The following is a 20,508-nucleotide window of genomic DNA, read 5'->3' on the forward strand; positions in this document are numbered from 1 at the left end:
TATCAGATAAAATAGATTTTAAAATAAAGACTGTGAAAAGAGACAAAGAAGGATACTACATAATGATCAAAGGATCAATCCAAGAAGAAGATATAACAATTATAAATATCTATGCACCCAACATAGGAGCACCACAATATGTAAGGCAAATGCTAACAAGTATGAAAGAGGAAATTAACAATAACACAGTAATAGTGGGAGACTTTAATACCCCACTCACACCTATGGATAAATCAACTAAACAAAAAATTAAAAAGGAAACACAAACTTGAAAGGACACAATGGACCAGCTAGGCCTAATTGACATCTATAGGACATTTCACCCCAAAACACTGAATTTCGCCATTTTCTCAAGTGCACACGGAACCTTCTCCAGGATAGATCACATCCTGGGCCATAAATCTAGACTTGGTAAATTCAAAAAAATTGAAATCATTCCAAGCATCTTTTCTGACCACAACACAGTAAAATTAGATGTCAATTACAGGAGAAAAACTATTAAAAATTCCAACATATGGAGGCTAAACAACACACTTCTGAATAACCAACAAATCACAGAAGAAATTTAAAAAGAAATCAAAATATGCATAGAAACAAATGAAAATGAAAACACAACAACACAAAACCTATGGGACACTGTAAAAGCAGTGCTAAGGGGAAGGTTCATGGTAATACAGGCTTACCTCAAGAAACAAGAAAAAAGTCAAATAAATAACCGAACTCTACACCTAAAGCAACTAGAAAAGGAAGAAATGAAGAACCCCAGGGTTAATAGAAGGAAAGAAATCTTAAAAATTAAGGCAGAAATAAATGCAAAAGAAAAAAAAAAAGAGACCATAGCAAAAATCAACAAAGCTAAAAGCTGATTCTTTGAGACAATAAATTGACAAACCATTAGCCAGACTCATCAAGAAACAAAGGGAGAAGAATCAAATCAACAAAATTAGAAATGAAAATGGAGAAATCACAACAGACAACACAAAAATACAAAGGATCCGATGCATGAGACAGGGTGCTCAGGGCTGGTGCACTGGGATGACCCAGAGGGATGGGATTGGGAGGGAGGTGGGAGGTAGGTTCAGGATATGGAACACATGTACACCCATGGCTGATTCATGTCAATGTATGGCAAAACCAATACAGTATTGTAAAGTAAAAAAATAAATATATAATTAAAAAAATAAAAACCAAAGCTACCTTCAGCTTCATTGAATTCTCACTCAGTCATATTCTTCCATTCAGCCCAACTCTTTGCAGCATTTGCTTCGATGGAAAGGGAAAGCTGTATATATTGCTTAACTCTCAAGTATGACTCAGAAATACTTGAGGTAGTTTTAAAACTGTACATTCCTGGGCTCCATATCAGTTAAAAGATACTTGCTTCTTGGAAGAAGAGCTATGACAAACCTAGACAGTGTATTAGAAAGCAGAAACATCACTTTGTCATCAAAGGTCTATATAGTTGAAGCTATGGTTTTTCCAGGAGTCATGTACAGATTTGAGAGTTGGACCATAAAGAAGGCTGAGCACTGAAAAATTGATGCTTTTGAACTGTAGTGCTGGAGAAGACTGAAGACTCTTGAGAGTCCCTTGGACTGCAAGGAGATCAAAGCAGGTAATCCTAAAGAAAAACAATCCTGAATATTCATTGGAAGGACTGATGCTGAAGTTGAAGCTCCAATACTTTGGCCACCTGATGCAAAGAACTGACTCACTGGAAAAGCCCCTGATGCTTGGAAAGATGAGGGCAAGTGGAGAAGGGGGTGACAGAGGATGAGAAAGTTGGTTGGCATCCACTACTCAATGCATATGTTTGAGAAAACTCCAGGAGATAGTGAAGGAGAGGAAAGCCTAGTGTGCTGTAGTCCAATGGGGTCACAAGAGTCAGATACAACTGAGCAAGTGAACAACAACAATATTAAACTTGAAAGGGTTTGACTCTCTGAGGTTTGGGCTTCAAGATCTACATTTTTCAGTCTTCTTGAGTAATTCATTGGAAAAGGCTCTGATGCTGGGAGGGATTGGGGGCAGGAGGAGAAGCGGACGACCGAGGATGAGATGGCTGGATGGCATCACTGATGGACGTGAACCTGAGTGAACTCCAGGAGTTGGTGATGGACAGGGAGGCCTGGTGTGCTGCGATTCATGGGGTTGCAAGGGGTCGGACATGACTGAGTGACTGAACTGAACTGAACTGAGTAATTCATACATTCATTACAATTGTGAATTGCTGCTTTATGATAAGCACAGCATTACTGGTAACAGAGTTGTCTGGCAGCACTAGGTAACAAGAATGACTTCCTCTACTCCAGCTTATATGAGGTCCTGTTATGTAGCCCTGGCCACAGAGAGATCTCTAACATATAGTTAAATCCTGACTCTGCTGCCATTGAGACCTCTGGGACCTGCATTTTACTGGGGTAAGAAACCGAGGCGGTAGCTATAGCCAATGAGGCTGGTCAAAGCCCGGTTTTCTCATACCTGGGCTACAGGTGGAGAGCTGGTACTGCACCATCTGTATGTACCAAAGGCACCATGAGGAGCTCAGCAGGGAAGCAGAGCTGAAATACATGGGCTCACATTTCTGTGCAAGTAGTGCTTTTTCACCCTCAAAGTTTTTGGCTAACCAAGGAGCTCAAAAAACCAAAGAGAAAATATGTCCTTTGCAGTGGCTCCACCTTCTCTCCTGGGTTTCTGATAAAAGATGATTTTATTGTGTCGGTGCCTATAAAAATCTTTGTCTTTCTTTCTTCTTTGTCCCTTGGTTCAGTTACCATGATCCATCATTTCTCTACCCTTGTGCCTCGCTCTTACTCTCATTTTAGTAACCTTATTTTCTTTCTGTGGTCTTATTATTTTCACTTTTCTGCACACAAGTTAAATCAGGCCATTTTTCGCTTTGCTTACTCATCACACTGAAGCGCTGAGCTGTTTGGGATGGAATCTCACCTGCGTCCACAGAGCTTTTTGCTATCTCATGCACTTATGACAAGGTCTCCAGGCCACTGTGAGAAATCTGGCCTATGGGAACTCTCCATTCTGTCGGGATTCTGCTCCAGACAAACATCGTGCAGAGATAACTCAAAAGCTTAAAAGAAGGAAAGAAATCCAGGAGAACATCAATGGAAATACCAAAAAAAGAAAAAAAGGTCTCAAAAAATTAAATCCTCCATAAAAACAAAACAAAACAAAAACTAGCAGAGATTATCAGAATCAACTTTTAGAATTCTGGAAATCATCAAAGGCTCTTTTCCAGAAAAATGACCCGATCTCTTTAAGGACAGGAAGGTTTATAGGGTTTTTACTTGCCCCAGTCCCATCCAATGGTCTCCAGCAAAGCAGTGTCTTTGAAATCTAACAATCTGTGTTCCTGGTACAGGAAAATGGGACTGAATCTCTTTGAAAGCCTCATTTCCAGAAAAACAAAACCTGAAAAAAATGTTACCAACAAATCTTCGCTATGAGAAACACCAGAGGAAGTCGTTCAGGCTGAAATCAAAGGATAGTAGGCAGTAACTCGTATCCACGTGAAGTGCACTATAAGGGAAATGTAAAAGTACTTAGAGATGAATGAAAAACAATTAACAACATAACAAAACATACCAGATGCCATGAAAGCAGTGCCTGCATGAGTGCTAAGTCACTTCTGCTGCTGCTGCTGCTAAGTCGCTTCAGTCGTGTCCGACTCTGTGTGACCCCATAGACGGCAGCCCACCAGGCTCCCCCATCCCTGGGATTCTCTAGGCAAGAATACTGGAGTGGGTTGCCATTTCCTTCTCCAATGCATGAAAGTGAAAAGTCAAAGTGAAGTTGCTCAGTCGTGTCCGACTCTTAGCGACACCATGGACTGCAGCCTACCAGGCTCCTCCGTCCATGGGATTTTCCAGGCAAGAGTACTGGAGTGGGGTGCCATTGCCTTCTCCATAAGTCACTTCAGTCATGTCCATCTCTTTGTGACCCTGTGGACCATAGTCCAACAGAATCTTCTGTCCATGGAATTCTCCAGACAAGAATACTGGAGTGAGTTGCCATGCCCTCTTCCAGAGGATCTTCCCTACCCAGGGATTGAACCCGTGTCTCTTATGTCTCCTGCGTTGGCAGGCGGGTTCTTTACCACTAGCACCACCTGGGAAGCTCAATGAAAGCAGTACTAGGAGCGAAATTTATAGCTATAAATGCTTGCATTTAAAATGAACAAAGATCTCAAATCAATAACTTAACTTTCCACCTTAAAAAAAAAACCTATAAAACTGGAAAAGAACGAAAAAACTAAACCCAAAAGAGGCAGTGGGAAGGGATTAAAAAATATTAAAACAGAGATAAATCAATTCAACATTGTACTGAAGATATTAGTCAAGGCAATTAGGCAAGAAAAGGACCTAAGAACATCCAGATCAGGAATAAATTAGATAGTAGTGATCATTACATAACTTTATGAATAAACCAAAACGACAGATTTATAATTTCAATGGGGAGTTTATAGTATGTGAATTATCTCTCGATTGTATAAAAGTGAGTCTCATACGTCTTTATAAAAATTCTGTTCATTTGCTTACTTGTTTGTTTAAAAAAAGAAAAAAAATTCCAAAGGTCTGTACTAAACATTTTTCTTTGACTTCTTCCCTTTTTCCTATATGATATGTTATATCATGACTCACTGGTTTCCTTTTTTTCCACTAGCACATGGAGAGAAACATGAGGAATTTATTACCTTAGGAAGTCCAGACTCCCACACTATTAGTGAGGGACAAAAATCTTCAGGAACTTCCAAAGCAACAAGAAAAGGTAAAGAAAAGTCTTCTGAGAAAGAAAGGATAGCCAAAGAAAAACAAGCACCTCGCTTTGAGCCTCAGGTGAGTGTGATGCTCTTTCTTATCAGAATCGCTTAATAGCTTTAGGCTTATTGGGTCATTGGTTAAATACCGTATCTTTTAAGGAAAAAATCGAAAAATTCCATCTCCTTGTGTCCAGCAATCATCTGGATACTTTAAATACTTTAAATGCCCAATTCCTTGGACATCTTCTGTAAGCAGTCTTCTTTAGTTTAGTATCAAAAAGCATTAATTGAGCTTTTAATATGTAAGATGTTTTGGGGACTTGGATTTCTGATGTTAATATTATACAACCCTTACCTTCAAAAAACTCACAGTCTAATGGAGGAGACTGAAGGTAAAAAGAGAGTTGTGATGTTACATATGATATGCACAGTGGTAGAAAGGATAGGTATCTCTGCCTAGAGGAATCCTGAACTGAGTCAGTGATCAAAGACCTGCTGAGGCAAAATCCAACACAATCTGGTTTTTTAGTCACTAAGTTATGAGGTTAAGTAAGGGTCGAGTGGAGAGGAGCCTTCAAGCCTGGTTAGAAAGGTGGGACTATATAAGCCAGGGATCCTGATTCCAAATTTTTTCACTGCCAGTTAAGTAATCCCAATGATTAGGGGTAAGGAGGAGTATGTGGGTGGGAAATCTGAGGAGTACAAGTAGTCCTAAAGATACTCAGATTCAAGCTGTTTAAACACTGAACTCAAGACAAGTTATCTGTAAGGACAAAATCTTCCCATCATTGGTGCTTGCAGCTTAGGCTATGTAGGGCTTGGGGGTGGGAGGTGGGGCCTTTAAGAAGTGTATTGACATAATGAGATTTACATTTCAGATACCTTGATGACTTTTAAGGGTATGAAATTAAAGGCAAAAAGACAAGATAGGAAGACCATCAGAAAGCAGTGCAATAGTCCAGACAAAAGGGTACAAGCTGTTTCAGATACAGATCAAATAAAGGAAGAAGACGACAAAGAACTAGCTAAGAAACAAACTCAGTATGTAGTTATTAATCCAAAGGGGATGACAAACAGCAAGAAGGAACAAAGGATATCTCCCAGCTTGGTTAACCAAATAGTATATTGGTAGTAAAACAGACACTAAAGGAAAATGAACAGATTCAAAGATGATGACTCCATTTTCCCATACTCCAGTCATAGAAATACCTGCCCACTTGCGTTTTCAAGGTGTAATTTCTTAGCTCTTGGAGTATACCTTTGGAAACATTGAAAGGTAAATAACCTTAACTTAACTTCCACTGGTGGCAAGGGGAAACTGAGGGGAAACTGAGGGGCTGGTGGTGCTTAGGGTGTTGCTCTTCTGTTTGTGTTGAAAGCTCAGCTGTTGCAAGCCAGCCCCAGTCCAATGTCAATGCCAGGAAGAGGAGAATTGCCACTGTTACAGAAGCAGTTTCAGCCTGCATCCCATAATGCAAATGGTCTTTTGAAGAAGTAGAGAAGCAAGCAACTGTGTTTCTTAGGCCCACCTCAGCTTTATTGGAGGATAAGCCACATCAGCCTACAAAGAGGATTTCGTATAAGCAAAATGAAGTGTAAACAGACCAAAATGAAGCACATACTTCAAGTAACATTGGTTACTCTACAAGCAACCAAGGTTTATATATTAAAATCTTGAAACTTAGCATTTGTGCTCCTAAGGGACTTAGAAAAGTGAGCATTCATATGTCACCCCTGAACTTTGTTTCAAAGGCTGTTTTGGCAATCAGAATGAAATGATTTCATGTTTAGCTCAATAAGGCAAGTTCTCAGATATTAAGAAAAGTATCCTATAGTGGCCGATGAAAACAGGTAAATGTTAAGCAAACTGCCAAATCTCTGAAAAAACAGTGTTAAATCAGCAGAAAAGAGAAGTCAGGGTATAAAGATGAAGGAAGAGTAAAGAAAGTCATTTTCATAGCAAAAATGGTTTAACCACAAAATTTGGAGAGTCATTCTACCTTTTATCAAATCATATTAATTCATACCTGAAAGGTGAGGGGAAAAGTCTCCAAAAAAGGAAATAGACATTTCCAAGACAAATCATAAATTGAAAATAGAAACTCTGAAAAGAGAAAATACAGTTCGTCAGTTACTGGTGTCCTGACTTTTAAGAAGCTAAACTCAGAATCTTCTTTATATGCTGTGAACAAGCCTATAAGTCCAAGTGGGTCACCTGAGCTTCCTCTAGTTTCTATTAATACTAAACAAAGTACTTCAACCTCTCTTACTCATTTCAATGAAGGTGGATGAGCTTTAGTGTAGGTAGTTATATTGGTGTACTCGTTACCAAATTAAAGTATGATTCAGTTCCAGGAAGAGGCAGTTAAAAGTAAGCAAGACTAGGAGCAAAGACAAACATGGAGAGAAGAAAAAACATTTATCTCTTCAACAAGAAAAACTGCCAGGATAAGTATTGATGACAGAACCTGGGCATTCATTCAAGCATTAAGAACAACTGACCCAAAGCTCTGCGTTAATGGATTGAAGAAGTGACTTTCATCTTCAAAAATTTCCTGAGGGAAAAGGAGTGGCTGCCAAGGAAAGAATTATTCCATATTTTTTAGGACTGAGACAAATTGAAGATGGCATTTTTCAGACTGCATTTAGAAAAATGTTGGCTTTACTTTGGGTACATGAATCCAGTGAAAGGAAGAATTTGCACAATTGATGATGGAGGAATAAGGGATGTGACAGCTCTTCAGACATTATGGAAATCAGCTGAACTCACCCACAAGCCAGTTTATCAGTTCTTTGACTGCATTTGTGGTGGAAGTACAAGCACCATATTAGCTTCATGTTGGAATCGTTTCATATGTCCTTGGGTGAATGTAAGGAACTCTGTCAAAAATGAAGATAAGATGTGTTTTCACAAAATGTCATTGTTGGAACCGTCAAAGTGAATTGGAGCCCAGCATTTTGTGACAGTCAAACTTTGGGAAATATTCTTAAGGATGAAATGGTATACACACTGATGATAGGAATAGCAAGCAATCCCAGAAGTCTTAAGGTAGCTGGAGTAGGTACCATGGTAAACAGAGGGATAATGCCAACAGCTTTTATTTCTAGCTCTCAGTAGTTGGAAGGCTGTCAGTATAAGATGTGGTAGGCCACCAGAGCTGCATCTGCTGCTCCAGGCTACTTTGCAAAGCGTGCATTTGGAAAATGATCTTCATCAAGAGGGAAGTTTGCTTCCAACTAACCCCTCAGTATTAGCGATGAATGAGTGTAAATGTCTTTGGTCAGACATCCCATTAGCATGCCTAGGACATTGAATATTGGGCATTGGACATTATGAGAGTGATATAAGAAACACTGTGACATACACACGCTTGAAAACCAAACTGAAGTTATCAACAGTGCTACAGATACAGAAAAAAACCCACATGATACTTGATGTTCTGTTATTTCCTGTTACCTGTTTTAGATTCAATCCCATAATGTGTAAACACTTAACTCCAGATGAAAGCCGAAACAAAAAGCTGGATAAGATTCAGGTAAAAGGGTTGAAGTCCATAGAAAGAAAGTAAGGAAAAAATAGAAAAACTTGCAAAAATATTGTCCAAAAAATTTATTCAGAAAGCTAATGATTGGGTAAAACTAAAAATGGACATGTGTGAAAGCCTTCTGTTCTTTTCCAAACTGTGAGGAATGCGTGCATATTCTCCAAAATGAAAGTCTGTTCAGAAGATATATCAAGTTTAGTATGGAATTGTGGGATTCAGCATGAGGTTAACTTTCAAACACCCAAAAGTTCTAGGGAATCCTGAAAAAGATGATGTTTAGACCATCATGCCAAGTACAAAGGGTATGTTTGCTTTCAGAATTCATACGGGAGTTGGGTTTTATGACATTAATAATGAACTAAGCTTTAGGAATCTTAATATTGTGCTAGTTGATTTTAGTAGCTTTTGGTATGATATTGTTGGTTGTTTGAAAATTTATTAACATATGAACCAAACATCATATACTTTGCATTTTTGCTTTAGTCACCAAAATCAGGTTGAATTTATTTCAACCTGATCTTATTTCATTTGAAGAAGCTAATCTCTTCCTAAATTTACATTACTTATATTCTCACTAGCTGTATTCTACAGTCCAAGTGTTGCCTTTTAGTGTGATATCATCTGAAAAAAATGCAGAAAAATGGTCCATTCTCTATCAAATTACAATTATGTTTGAAATGTGAAAGAATCAGGTGATATTTTCTATTCAAAATGTGTTTTTTGCAACATTGTGTGGCTCAAAAATATAGATGAAGTTCCAGTCAACCACAGTTTTTGCCTTGAAACTTCAAGATAATGTTGAGTATTAACTTTTCTAAATGTAGCTCCAGTTTATCACTCACTGATAGATAATCCGTTATTTGAATTTTCTGAGAAAATAGTCCTATCATTAACAACTACAACGAAACTATTCCAAGTTAAAGCAATTAAGCTAAATTCAATCCATAAATTCTTACAGACATGTGGCCTTCCCTTAGTTCTTCAAAGTGTTCCATTCCCTAATCAAAACTTTATCCTGGAGAAGTTTCTTAAAAACTTATTTATCAAGCAGTATGAAAGATGGCAAGAGCTTATGTGCTGTGCTTTAGAAAGAACAAATAAAAGAATTTCCAATTGAGAGATTTAAATTTTCATCAGAGTAGTAAGGGAATATTGTAGAAAGCTAGATCTTTTGGGTAACATTAAAACCAAACTGCTTATGAAAACTTTATTCAGTGGCGCCCCCAATCTCCACTTCCCCATCTGCGTTATTGTACTATGGATAATTGCCATTGTCTCAGTCTTATGGCAGAGAAGGCAATGGCACCTCACTCCAGTACTCTTGCCTGGAAAATCCCATGGATGAAGCAGCCTGGTAGGCTACAGTCCATGGGGTCGCTACAAGTCAGACACGACTGAAGCGACTTAGCAGCAGCAGCAGCAGGCTTATGGAAAGTGCTAGAAACCGCATCAGATTCAAGCTCCTCTCCCTACGAGATTGCTACCCATAAGTCTCAATTTTCTAGACACTTTCAAGCCCTAAGACAATCAGCTCCCAGCCTAAGGTGCATGAAAGTGATCCTACAAGACATCAAAATGTCATCTTTCATAACAAATGTATATCAATATATATGGACTTGGAAATAACTATTTCTGCCCTCATGTAAACAGATGGTATGAATGAGCTTAAGTGGAATTTAGAATTATTTATAGTTTTTAGTTGAAATTTGCATACAGTGAAATACAGCAATATTAAATATACACTTCAGTGAGATGAATTCTGCCAAGGGCACTCATCATGTAACCCATATATCTCTGTCAAGGTTTAGGTTATAGCCCATTTCCATAAGCTTAGCAATTCCCCTAAACCTCTCCACAGTGGATTCGGTCATCCCCACACCTCTCCCCCATGCAAGTTTTGCCTGTCCTGGAATTTCATACAAATGAATCATACAAGATGTACTCTTTCATGTTCAGCTTCTTTACTTCAGTATATTGTCTGTGTGAACTTCAATCACACGATGGCATGCATTAATAGTTTATTACTTTTTAATGTTAAGTAATAGTCCACGTGAGCTTCCCAGGTGGCTCAGTGGTAAAGAATCTGCCTTCCAAGCAGGAGAGAGAGGTTTGATCCCTGGATTGAGAAGATCCCCTGGTGAAGGGAATAGCAAGCCACTCCAGTATTCTTGCCTGGGAAATCCCATGAACAGAGAAGCCTGGTGGGCTACTGTTTTTAGGGTCACAAAGAGTCTGACACAACTTCCCAACTAAACAACAACAACCAAGTAATATACTACAGTTGGTTTATCCATTCATCAATTGACAGATGTTTATATCATTCTCCATTTTCTGGCTGTTATGAATGAAGCTATAATAAATGTTCTTTTCCAAGTCATTTTGCAAGTACATGTTTTCATTTCTCTTGGGTAAAATACAGTGAAATTATGGATCATAAGGTAAAATCTAGACCCTCTTGAAAGGAAGAAAGCATCTGACCCAAACTTTTTTAATGTGCCTTGTCAGATGTACGCTGCCCACCCTCAACAAGAAGACCCAAATAAACCCTACTGGATTCTGAGGCTGGTCACTGAGCACAATGAAGCGGAATTTTTTGAAGTGAAAAAAGATACAGAACGAACAGATGAAATCCGAGCCATGAAGCAAGCCTGGGAGATGACGGAGCCAGGAAGATCAATCAAGGTTATCTGAGTTTGAAAAATTGTCCTTTACCTTTCATTCCTGGGTGTGGTCTGAAGAAAGAGCCATATTGGTGAAATCACATAGTCTTTACTTTAGGAAATATCTGAAATTTTGTCAGACATCAACTAACTAAATATTAAGGCCACATTTGGACACATTGTGAAATGTTATTAATACTATCTGGATACCCAGATGACTTGTGAAAGCAAAGCATGTTATGGTAACACTTATGGCCCAAATCTTAAGTCACCTTGTTCTTTCACATCATCTGGGATTAACATTCTGTGTCCTTAACACTGCCAACTACAAAAAGCATAAAAATGTCTAATACATGCTTTCAAGTATTCTGAACATGCCTTAGATAAAGAAGAAGCATGCACTGCCCTTGTGAAATACATGTACTCCATGATTCCTCCCTTCTCTGTTTTATATAAGAATCATTGCCATAGTGAAACATTGTTATTATATATGTTTCATATCCCCAACTCAGGGTTACTGAGGCAGATGAAAACAGTTCAGCAGCAATTGGATCTAAGCTGGCATGCCCAGTGTCTAAGTTTTACGACTGCTTCTTCACTAGTTCTCACAAATCACTGTCAAAATCATGAACATGAATGGTTCAGAATTTTTTTCTTTGATGATTTGTAACAGCTGGCCTGGACCAGACTGCCATATTCATTGACATTTCCCCTTATCACGAGTACTGTTGAGATGGTGTTTCCTGGACAATGTGTTGATGCTGTCTGTCTTTTAGGCTGCCCAGGCTCGTCTCCATTATCTCAGCCAGTTCATTAGGAAAACGCCTGATGCTGAGTGCGTGCCTGTGTCTGAAAGCCAAACCAAAGCAGGGGAAGAAGGTCAGTGGGACCTGTCCCAGCTGCCCCAAGCATGGAGCCGTTACCTGCACTTCTTAATAGCTAGTCAACAAGTTATGCTTGCTAAAAAGAAAAAAAAATCAGAATCTATTTCCTTATAGGATTGTAAAGTCATGGACTGTTCAATAAGAAAGTAGGTTTTGAAGCATTTTCTTTTTACCAAGCAGATGTTCACTTTGTCCCCAAGTAGATATGATTTTCACCACTTAAGAAAAGATGAAACCAGAAGTAAGGGTGCCGTCTGGTTAGAAAGTAGCAGCATATGAACTTGAAGGCAGGGATACAACTATAAATCTGGCACTTTTCTAATCCCAATAGCGATAAATAATAGCTATAAGAATCATAGCAATGAAGTTAACTACTTTTATTGAGTGACTTGCTTGGGTCTGGGATTATGAAATACTAATCAGGTGCTGTTGTGTAGTTGCTAAGTCGTGTCCAACTCTTTGTGGCCCCATGGACTGTAACCCACCTCTGACCATAGGATTTTCCAGCCAAGAATACTGGAACGGGTTGCCATTTCCTTCTCCAGGGAATCTTCCCTAGCCAGGGTCAAACATGGGTCCTCTGCACTGGCCGACAGATTCTTTACCTCTATCTCATCTAATACTCATATCATCCCACTGATATATAATATTATTTCCAACTTACCGGGACACAGACCCAGAGTAATTTTCTAAATTCACAAGTTACCAAGAAACAGAGCCAGCATGCAGACAGTGCTCTTCATTACCCACCACACTGCACTGTCCAGGGAGGCTAAAGACATTCACTTCACAAATTGTGCTTTTCCACTTGCACATCTTCAGGAGTATAACTCAACTGTTATAAAATTAAAGTTCCATAACTTTTCATATGAAAAGTATAAACAATAAATTTCATCCTAATCCTGTTTTTCTGGGGTGGGCACAAAGTGCTTTTGTTCATTACCTGACTTTAACCTATGGCAACTATGAGGTAGACCTTATTATTTATTCCTATTTTACAGCATTTAGAGACAAAAACTCAGAGGGTCACCTTATTCTTCCTACATCATATATCTAAAAATTGACAAAAATTAAAATATTTCTAACTCTTAAAGTACTCGCTCCTGTAATAAGTAGAGTCTAATGTAATGGCTTTCTGGGTAGCTCAAACAGTAAAGAATCTTCCTGCAATGCAGGAGACCTGGGTTCAGTTTCTGGGTTGGGAAGATCCCCTGGAGAAGGGAATGCCAACCCACTCCAGTATTCTTGCCTGGAGAATCCCATGGACAGAGGATCCTGGTGGGCTACAGTCCTTGGGGTCACAGAGAGTTGGACATGATGGAGTGACTAATATTTTCCCTTTTTTTCAATATAATGTTAGGAATATATAGATGAATAGAATACAGTCCTTGTTCATTAAGCTCTAGATTTTATTATTAAGTTTTCAAAAGTTATGTTGTTTATGTAAAAGAAAATTTATTGCACTGAATACTTGTTAAAAATGACAAAGGAGATTTTATTCAGGACCATTGTAGGAGGAGAGAGATTGAACACAATTCTGAACACAACAGAAACAAGTGAAGATTTATAACAAGCAGGGAACTAATGAAAAAATGCCTCTATGAATTTGGCTAGGTATCAAGGGTCAGGGAAGAGAAATTTGATTAAATATCAAGTGAGGAAGATAAGAAGTTTAATCGGATATCAGTGGTGGGGAGATTCTCAATAAACTAATTTGGCTGGATTCTTTGCTAAAACTGGGATTCACCACCAGTTAAGGACAAAGCCAAGTGGAGAACAGAGCTCAGAGAAGGCTGACCTTATCATGTAAACTACAGTTAATAAAGACACATATTTTAATTGAACAGCTTGGTGTATACTCAGGAGCCACTGTTCAGATCACGATAAAACATCGCAGTAGTCCTCTTCATTCTCTTTCCCAGACTTTTCCTTCCTCAAAGAAACCATTCGTCTGATCTCTATCGCGATGAATTAATTTTTCCCATTCTTGAACTTTACATATCTATGTATTCTATATGTCTTGTTATTTTTGTGTGTGTGATTTCATAGAGTGCAAGGTTTTTTTAGTGCTCTGTATGTCGTATTTAGTAGTAACATCTTCGAGTGCCATAAAAGAGTCAGATAAAAAGAGTTCCACGAATTTTGATAACAAGGAGTCTATACCCATCAGGGAGCATGCTGTGGAAGAAGTGGCAAGTAGGCAAGGGTGTGAAGGATCTAGCAAAGTCAACAAACAGTGAAAGTGGAGGATCTTCCCCAGCAGGGAAGGAAGAGCGAGATCAGAGCTTACGGAGGGAAAATATCAGTAAGTATTGCCCTTATTGGTAAGATAAATCCATATTTTGAAATAGAGATTCTGGAAAAGATATCATTTTAACATATATGATGGCTAAGGTTGAACACAGAAAAATATGTATACAGGATTCATAGGTCTTCATTTTAATTACTAGAGTGGTAATCTGCTCAAGGACCTGATTAATAAACAATTAACCTAAAGATAAAAGTGAGAATTTCTTTTTGCAGTGATAGCATATACAATTGTCACTAAATATACATTCTTTTTGCTTTATCTATAGTGTCCTACATTTTTTATAACCAATGTTAAATATTTGTGTTCCCCTATTCTAACACAAATTTTTCCACTATATATATATATACAATATTTTCCATTATATTATATAGATAGATAGATTGATTATTCAGTTGCTAAGTCATGTTCAACTCTTTGCAACTGCATGGAATGCAGCATGCCAGGCTTCCCTGTCCTTCACCATCTCCTGGAGTTTGCTCAAACTCATGTCCTTTGAGTCAATGATGCCATCCAACCATCTCATCCTCTATCACCCTATGCTCTCCTGCTCTCCTGCCCTCAATCTTTCTCAGCATCAGGGTCTTTTCCAATGAATCAGCTCTTTGCATCAGATGGCCAAATATGTGTGTGTGTGTGTGTGTGTGTGTGTACACAACATATCTGATTTATCTATTCCCCAGCTGATGGCACTCAGGTTGCTTCTATATTTTGACTATGGTAAATAGCAGTGCTATGGAGCATGTGCATTTGAGGTGCATGTATCTTTTCTGAAATAGTGTTTTCATTTTCTTCAGCTATCTACCCAAGAGTGGAATTCAGATATATACCCTGGAGTAGATCATATGGTAGCTCTATTTTCAGTGTTTTAAAGAGCCTCCAGACTGTTTTCCACAGTGGCTGCACCAATTTACATACTCACCAGCAGTGTACAAGGGTTCCCTTTTCTCCACACCCTTGCCAATATTTGTTATTTATAGTCTCTTTGACAATAGTCATTCCAAAGATGTGAAGTTATGCCTCATTGTGGTTTTGATTGGCATTTCTCTGATGATTAGCATGTTGAGCACCTTTTAATGTGCCTGTTTGTTATTTGTATGTCTTCTTTGGAAAAATGTATATTTCAGGTCTTCTGTCCATTCAGGCTGGTATTTTTTTTGATATTGAATTGTATGTGCTGTTTATCTATTTTAGATATTAACCCCTTATGAAGGTATGGTTTGCGGTAATAAGGAGGGATCATAAAACAGAGAGGACAGGTGAAAATGAGTAGGGATGGAATAAAATGAGAACACTATTTCAAATAAGATACATGTACCTCAAATGCACGTGTTCCATAGAAGCACTATTTACCATAGTCAAAATATAGAAGCAACCAAAGCAGCCTGTCCTCAAGCCAAAAATTCCTCAACGCACTGTTAAATACGTCTTATTATCATTTTATTTTAACAAAAAATACGTTTAATTATGTACCATCAAAAAGAAATTTACTTGCCCTCCCACCAAAAAGGGCTGTGTGGTTCTGCCACATTATATGGCAGTACTGTGTAGTCCATCACATGGCGCTGAGACTCTGCTGGATGCCCCAGATACCGCTGCTGTAGCAGCGATCCTGCTTGGGAGCCACAGGTCCGGGTATCTAGCTGTTCTCTGGAACTCTGTGTGTTTCTCCCACCCCTGCTGTTGGTGCATCACAACTTGGCCCTCACTCCTGAAGACCCCTTACCCATAGGAGATTGTAGACCCTGTGCCAGCTTTGCATGCTCGGGGCTTTCCATTTGTATACATATACACACATACATTGGAGAAGGAAATGGCAACCCACGCCAGCATTCTTGCCTGGGGGATTCCATGGACAGAGGAGCCTGGAGGGCTACAGTCCATGGGCTCAAAAGAGTCAGACATGACTTAGCGACTGAACAGCAATATATGTGCGTGCCATGTTGCTTCAGCTGTGTCCAACTCTTTGCAACCCTGTAGACTATAGCACGCCAGTCTCCTCTGTCCATGGGATCCTCCAGGCAAGAATACTGGAATAGGTTGCCATGCCCTACTTGGGGGGATCTTCCCAACTCAGGGATCAAACCCACGTCTCTTATGTCTCCTGCATTGGCAGGCAGGTTCTTTACCACTAGCCCCACCTGGGAATCCCCAAATAGCAACATATATATACATATATGTATATTTATTTACTCATTTGTTTGTGACTCTTTAAATACTACCCTGCTCTTGCTACTATCTTCATATATAATAGGTAAATTAGAACAACTTCCTCCATAATGCCAAAGGACATGTAAACAATATCATTATTGATTTCACATCCAAGCATTTTTTTGCAACACCAAGCCATCATCAAGTTCAAGTTCCAACTTGGCTTTCAACTTTCCTATTATTTCTGGGGGCCTTGGAAAGTGCCTTGGTCTTTATTCCCAAACTTTTCTCCCGGCTTTAAAATAAGTCAATGGATCTTCCCTGGTGGCTCAAGATAGTAAAGTGTCTGCCTACAATGGAGGAGACCTGGGTTCAATCCCTGGGTCAGGAAGATCTCCTGGAGAGGGAAATGGCAATCCACTCCAGTATTTTTGCTTAGAAAATCCCATGGATGGAAGAGCCTGGAAGGCTACAATTGATGGAGTTGCAGAGTTGGACACGACTGAGCGACTTCACTCACTCATTCTTCACCTTGCCTTTTAAATGGTTATTTTCTTACTATCTACAATGAAAAGTTTTCTGCTGATTCTGTTGCAAACTGAAACTTTTATAGGATACAGTAAAATGATCCAGTGATGAGTAATTGCTATAAAAATATTTCTAAATGTGTACTCTCAGGACTCATCCCATAGAGTACCTGTTTGCAGACACGATAGCACATGCATGCACGTGCACACACACACACATACACACACACTCTCTCTCTCTCTCTTTGACCTACACTGTTATGGAGGTCCAAGTCCATACTCTCTTACACCTTATTCTGTGCACACATGCTCAGTCGCGTCCAACTCTTTTGTGACCCCACAGACTGTAGCTTGCCAGGTTCCTTTGTCCATGGGATTTTCCACCCAAGAATACTGGAGTAGGTTGCCATTTCCTTCTCCAGGGGTCTTCCCAATGCAAACCCGTGTCTCCTACATCTCCTACACTATTCGGTGGATTCTTTACCACTGCGCCACCTGGGAAGCCCCTCATTCAGATACACTTTATTCTGATACAACAGTTTTACAGATGAACATGAAGATTAACCTTCTTGGCCCTTTTACACGCTCTCTGTAAAATATATATTATTTGGCAAGATGTAAAAGGACACAAACATCTAATTAATCAAAAACATTTTCTTTCCAAACAGAGTGAGCAGAGTTGGTGTCATAGAAACAATTCAAGTTTGAATGCCAAAAATACATACAATGAAAGTAGATATGTTCCTAAGAAAAACACTTGAACTTTAGAAATGTAAGATCATAGAGCAACCATAATGAAAAAATAAGTTATTAACCACTGGTTTCTAGAAGAGACCTGTTGTATATAAGATGCCAATATTTTAGGAATATTTTACTTAATGTTACAAAGTGAAAAACATGACTGAATTTCTGTTTTATTGATGGAGCAAAGTTGGGATTTGTAGTATGGTATTCTTTTTTCTCACTTGTATCCTGCTGATAAAGGCATACTTTTGAAAAATGAAAAACTAATTTGATGATATTGTTTTTTATGCTTATAAAATTTTGCTTCAGATTATATTTATGAATGAATAATCCTTTAAAAAATTTTTATGAATTAATAACTTTACAATATTCCTGGAGACTTTTACCGCCACATGTGAAAATCAAGATTAAATGGTCAATGGGAGACTGGGGTTTTTTGCATGGCACAGTGAAAACTTGACTCTCCCAAAAAGCAATGATAAAATGGAAAAGATTGATTAAGAAACATTTCAAAATTCTGAAGGTGTACAACTAAGTAAAATATTTAACAAAAATAAAAACAAATTAACTTAATTGTATGATTTTCCTACCCTGTAAAAATAATCATGAACTTAGTGACTTAAAATAATGCAAACTTACTGCAGATATCAGCTCAGTTCAGTTCAGTCACTCAGTCATGTCCGACTCTTTGCAACCCCGTGGACTGCAGCACTCCAAGCCTCCCTGTCCATCACCAGCTCCCAGAGCCTACCCAAACTCATGTCCATTGAGTCGGTGATGTCATCCAAACATCTCATCCTTTGTCATCACCTTCTCCTACTGTCCTCAATCTTTCCCAGCATCAATATCTTTTCAAATGAGTCAACTCTTCACATCAGGTGGCCAAAGTATTGGAGTTTCAGCTTCAACATCGGTCCTTCCAATGACTGTTTAGGGCTGATCTCCTTTAGGATGGACTGGTTGGATCTCCTTGCAATCCAAGGGACTCTCAAGAGTCTTCTCCAACACTATGGTTCAAAAGCATCAGTTCTTCGGCCCTCAGCTTTCTTTATAGTTCAACTCTCACATCCATACATGACTACTGGAAAAACCATAGCCTTGACTAGACGGACCTTTGTTAACAAAGTAATCTCTCTTTCATTGTCTGTCTAGATTGGTCATAACTTTCCTTCTAAGGAGTAAGCGTCTTTTAATTTTATGGCTGCAGTCACCATCTGCAGTGATTTTGGAGCCCCCAGAAATAAAGTCAGCCACTGTTTCCCCATCTATTTCCCATGAAGCGATGGGACCAGATGCCATGATTTTCGTTTTCTGAATGTTGAGCTTTAGGCCAACTTTTTCACTCTCCTCTTTCACTTTCATCAAGAAGCTCTTTAGTTCTTCACTTTCTGCCATAAGGGTGGTGTCATCTGCATATCTGAGGTGATTGATATTTCTCCCGGCAATCTTGATTCCAGCTTGTGCTTCATCCAACATAGCATTTCTCTTTATGTACTAAGTTAAATAAGCAGAGTGACAATATACAGCCTGACATAATACCTTTTCCTATTTGGAACCAGTCTGTTGTTCCACGTCCAGTTCTAACTGTTGCTTCCTGACCTGCATATAGGTTTCTCAAAAGGCAGGTCAGATGGTCTGGTATTCCCATCTCTTTCAGAATTTTCCACAGTTTCTTGTGATCCACACAGTCAAAGGCTTTGGCATAGTCAATAAAGCAGAAATAGGTGTTTTTCTGGAACTCTCTTGCTTTTTGATGATCCAGTGAATGTTGGCAATTTGATCTCTGGTTCCTCTGCCTTTTCTAAAACCAGCTTGAACATCTGGAATTTCACGGCTCACGTATTGCTGAAGCCTGGCTTGGATAATTTTGAGCATTACTTTACTAGCGTGTGAGATGAGTGCAATTGTGTGGTAGTTTGAGCATCTTTGGCATTGCCTTTCTTTGGGATTGGAATGAAAACTGACCTTTCCGGTCCTGTGGCCACTGCTGAGTTTTCCAAATTTGCTGGCATATTGAGTGCAGCATTTTCACAGCATCATCTTTCAGGATTTGAAATAGCTCAACTGGGATTCCATCACCTCCACTAACTTTGTTCGTAGTGATGCTTCTGAAGGCCCACTTGACTTCACATTCCAGGATGTCTGGCTCTAGGTGAGTGATCACACCATTGTGATTATCCGGGTCATGAAGATCTGTTTTGCACAGTTCTTCTGTGTATTCTTGCCACTTCTTAATATCTTCTGCTTCTGTCAGGTCCATACCATTCCTGTCCTTTATTGAGCCCAACTTTGCGTGAAATGTTCCCTTGGTATCTCTAATTTTCTTAAAGAGATCTCTAGTCATTCCCATTCTATTGTTTTCCTCTGTTTCTTTGCATTGATCTCTGAGGAAGACTTTCTTATCTCTCCTTGCTATTCTTTGGAACTCTGCATTCAAATGGGTATATCTTTCATTTTCTCTTTTGTTTTTCACTTCTCTTCTTTTCACAGCTATTTGTAAGGCCAGCTATTTTGCTTTTTTTGCATTTCTTTTTCTTGGGGATGGTTTTGATCCCTGTCTCCTGTACAATGTCATGAACCTCTGTCCATAGTTCATCAGGCACTCTATCAGATATAGTCCCTTAAATCTATTTCTCACTTCCACTGTATAGTCATAAGGGATTTTATTTAGGTCATATCTGAATGGTTTAGTGGTTTTCCCACTTTCTTCAATTTAAGTCTGAATTTGGCAATAAGGAGTTCATGATCTGAGCCACAGTCAGCTCTGGGTCTTGTTTCTGCTGAATGTATAGATCTTCTCCATTATTGGCTGCAAAGAATATAATAAATCTGATTTCAGTGTTGACCATCTGATGATGTAGTGTGTAGAGTCTTCTCTTGTGTTGTTGGAAGAGGGTGTTTGCTATGACTAG

The 20,508-nt window shown here is 38.9% G+C and overlaps 1 protein-coding gene and 1 pseudogene across 3 annotated transcripts in view; both read left to right on the forward strand.

The window, feature by feature from the left end:
* The window catches only part of ADGB (androglobin), a 185,801-nt gene that overhangs the window by 155,702 nt on the left and 9,591 nt on the right, over positions 1-20,508 (forward strand). For 2 of the 3 annotated variants that reach the window (XM_040238642.1, XM_040238643.1), the window contains 4 exons: positions 4,681-4,853; positions 10,828-11,004; positions 11,759-11,861; positions 14,037-14,171. In XM_040238642.1, coding sequence (XP_040094576.1) covers positions 4,681-4,853; positions 10,828-11,004; positions 11,759-11,861; positions 14,037-14,171 — 588 coding nt within the window. The remainder of the gene's footprint in view (positions 1-4,680; positions 4,854-10,827; positions 11,005-11,758; positions 11,862-14,036; positions 14,172-20,508) is intronic. The other variant, XM_040238644.1, reaches the window with a different exon arrangement.
* Positions 5,154-8,216, forward strand: LOC120863088 (annotated as a pseudogene).

This window comes from Oryx dammah, unplaced genomic scaffold, assembly GCF_014754425.2.
Source record: "Oryx dammah isolate SB20612 unplaced genomic scaffold, SCBI_Odam_1.1 HiC_scaffold_4, whole genome shotgun sequence".
Lineage (NCBI taxonomy): Eukaryota > Metazoa > Chordata > Mammalia > Artiodactyla > Bovidae > Oryx > Oryx dammah.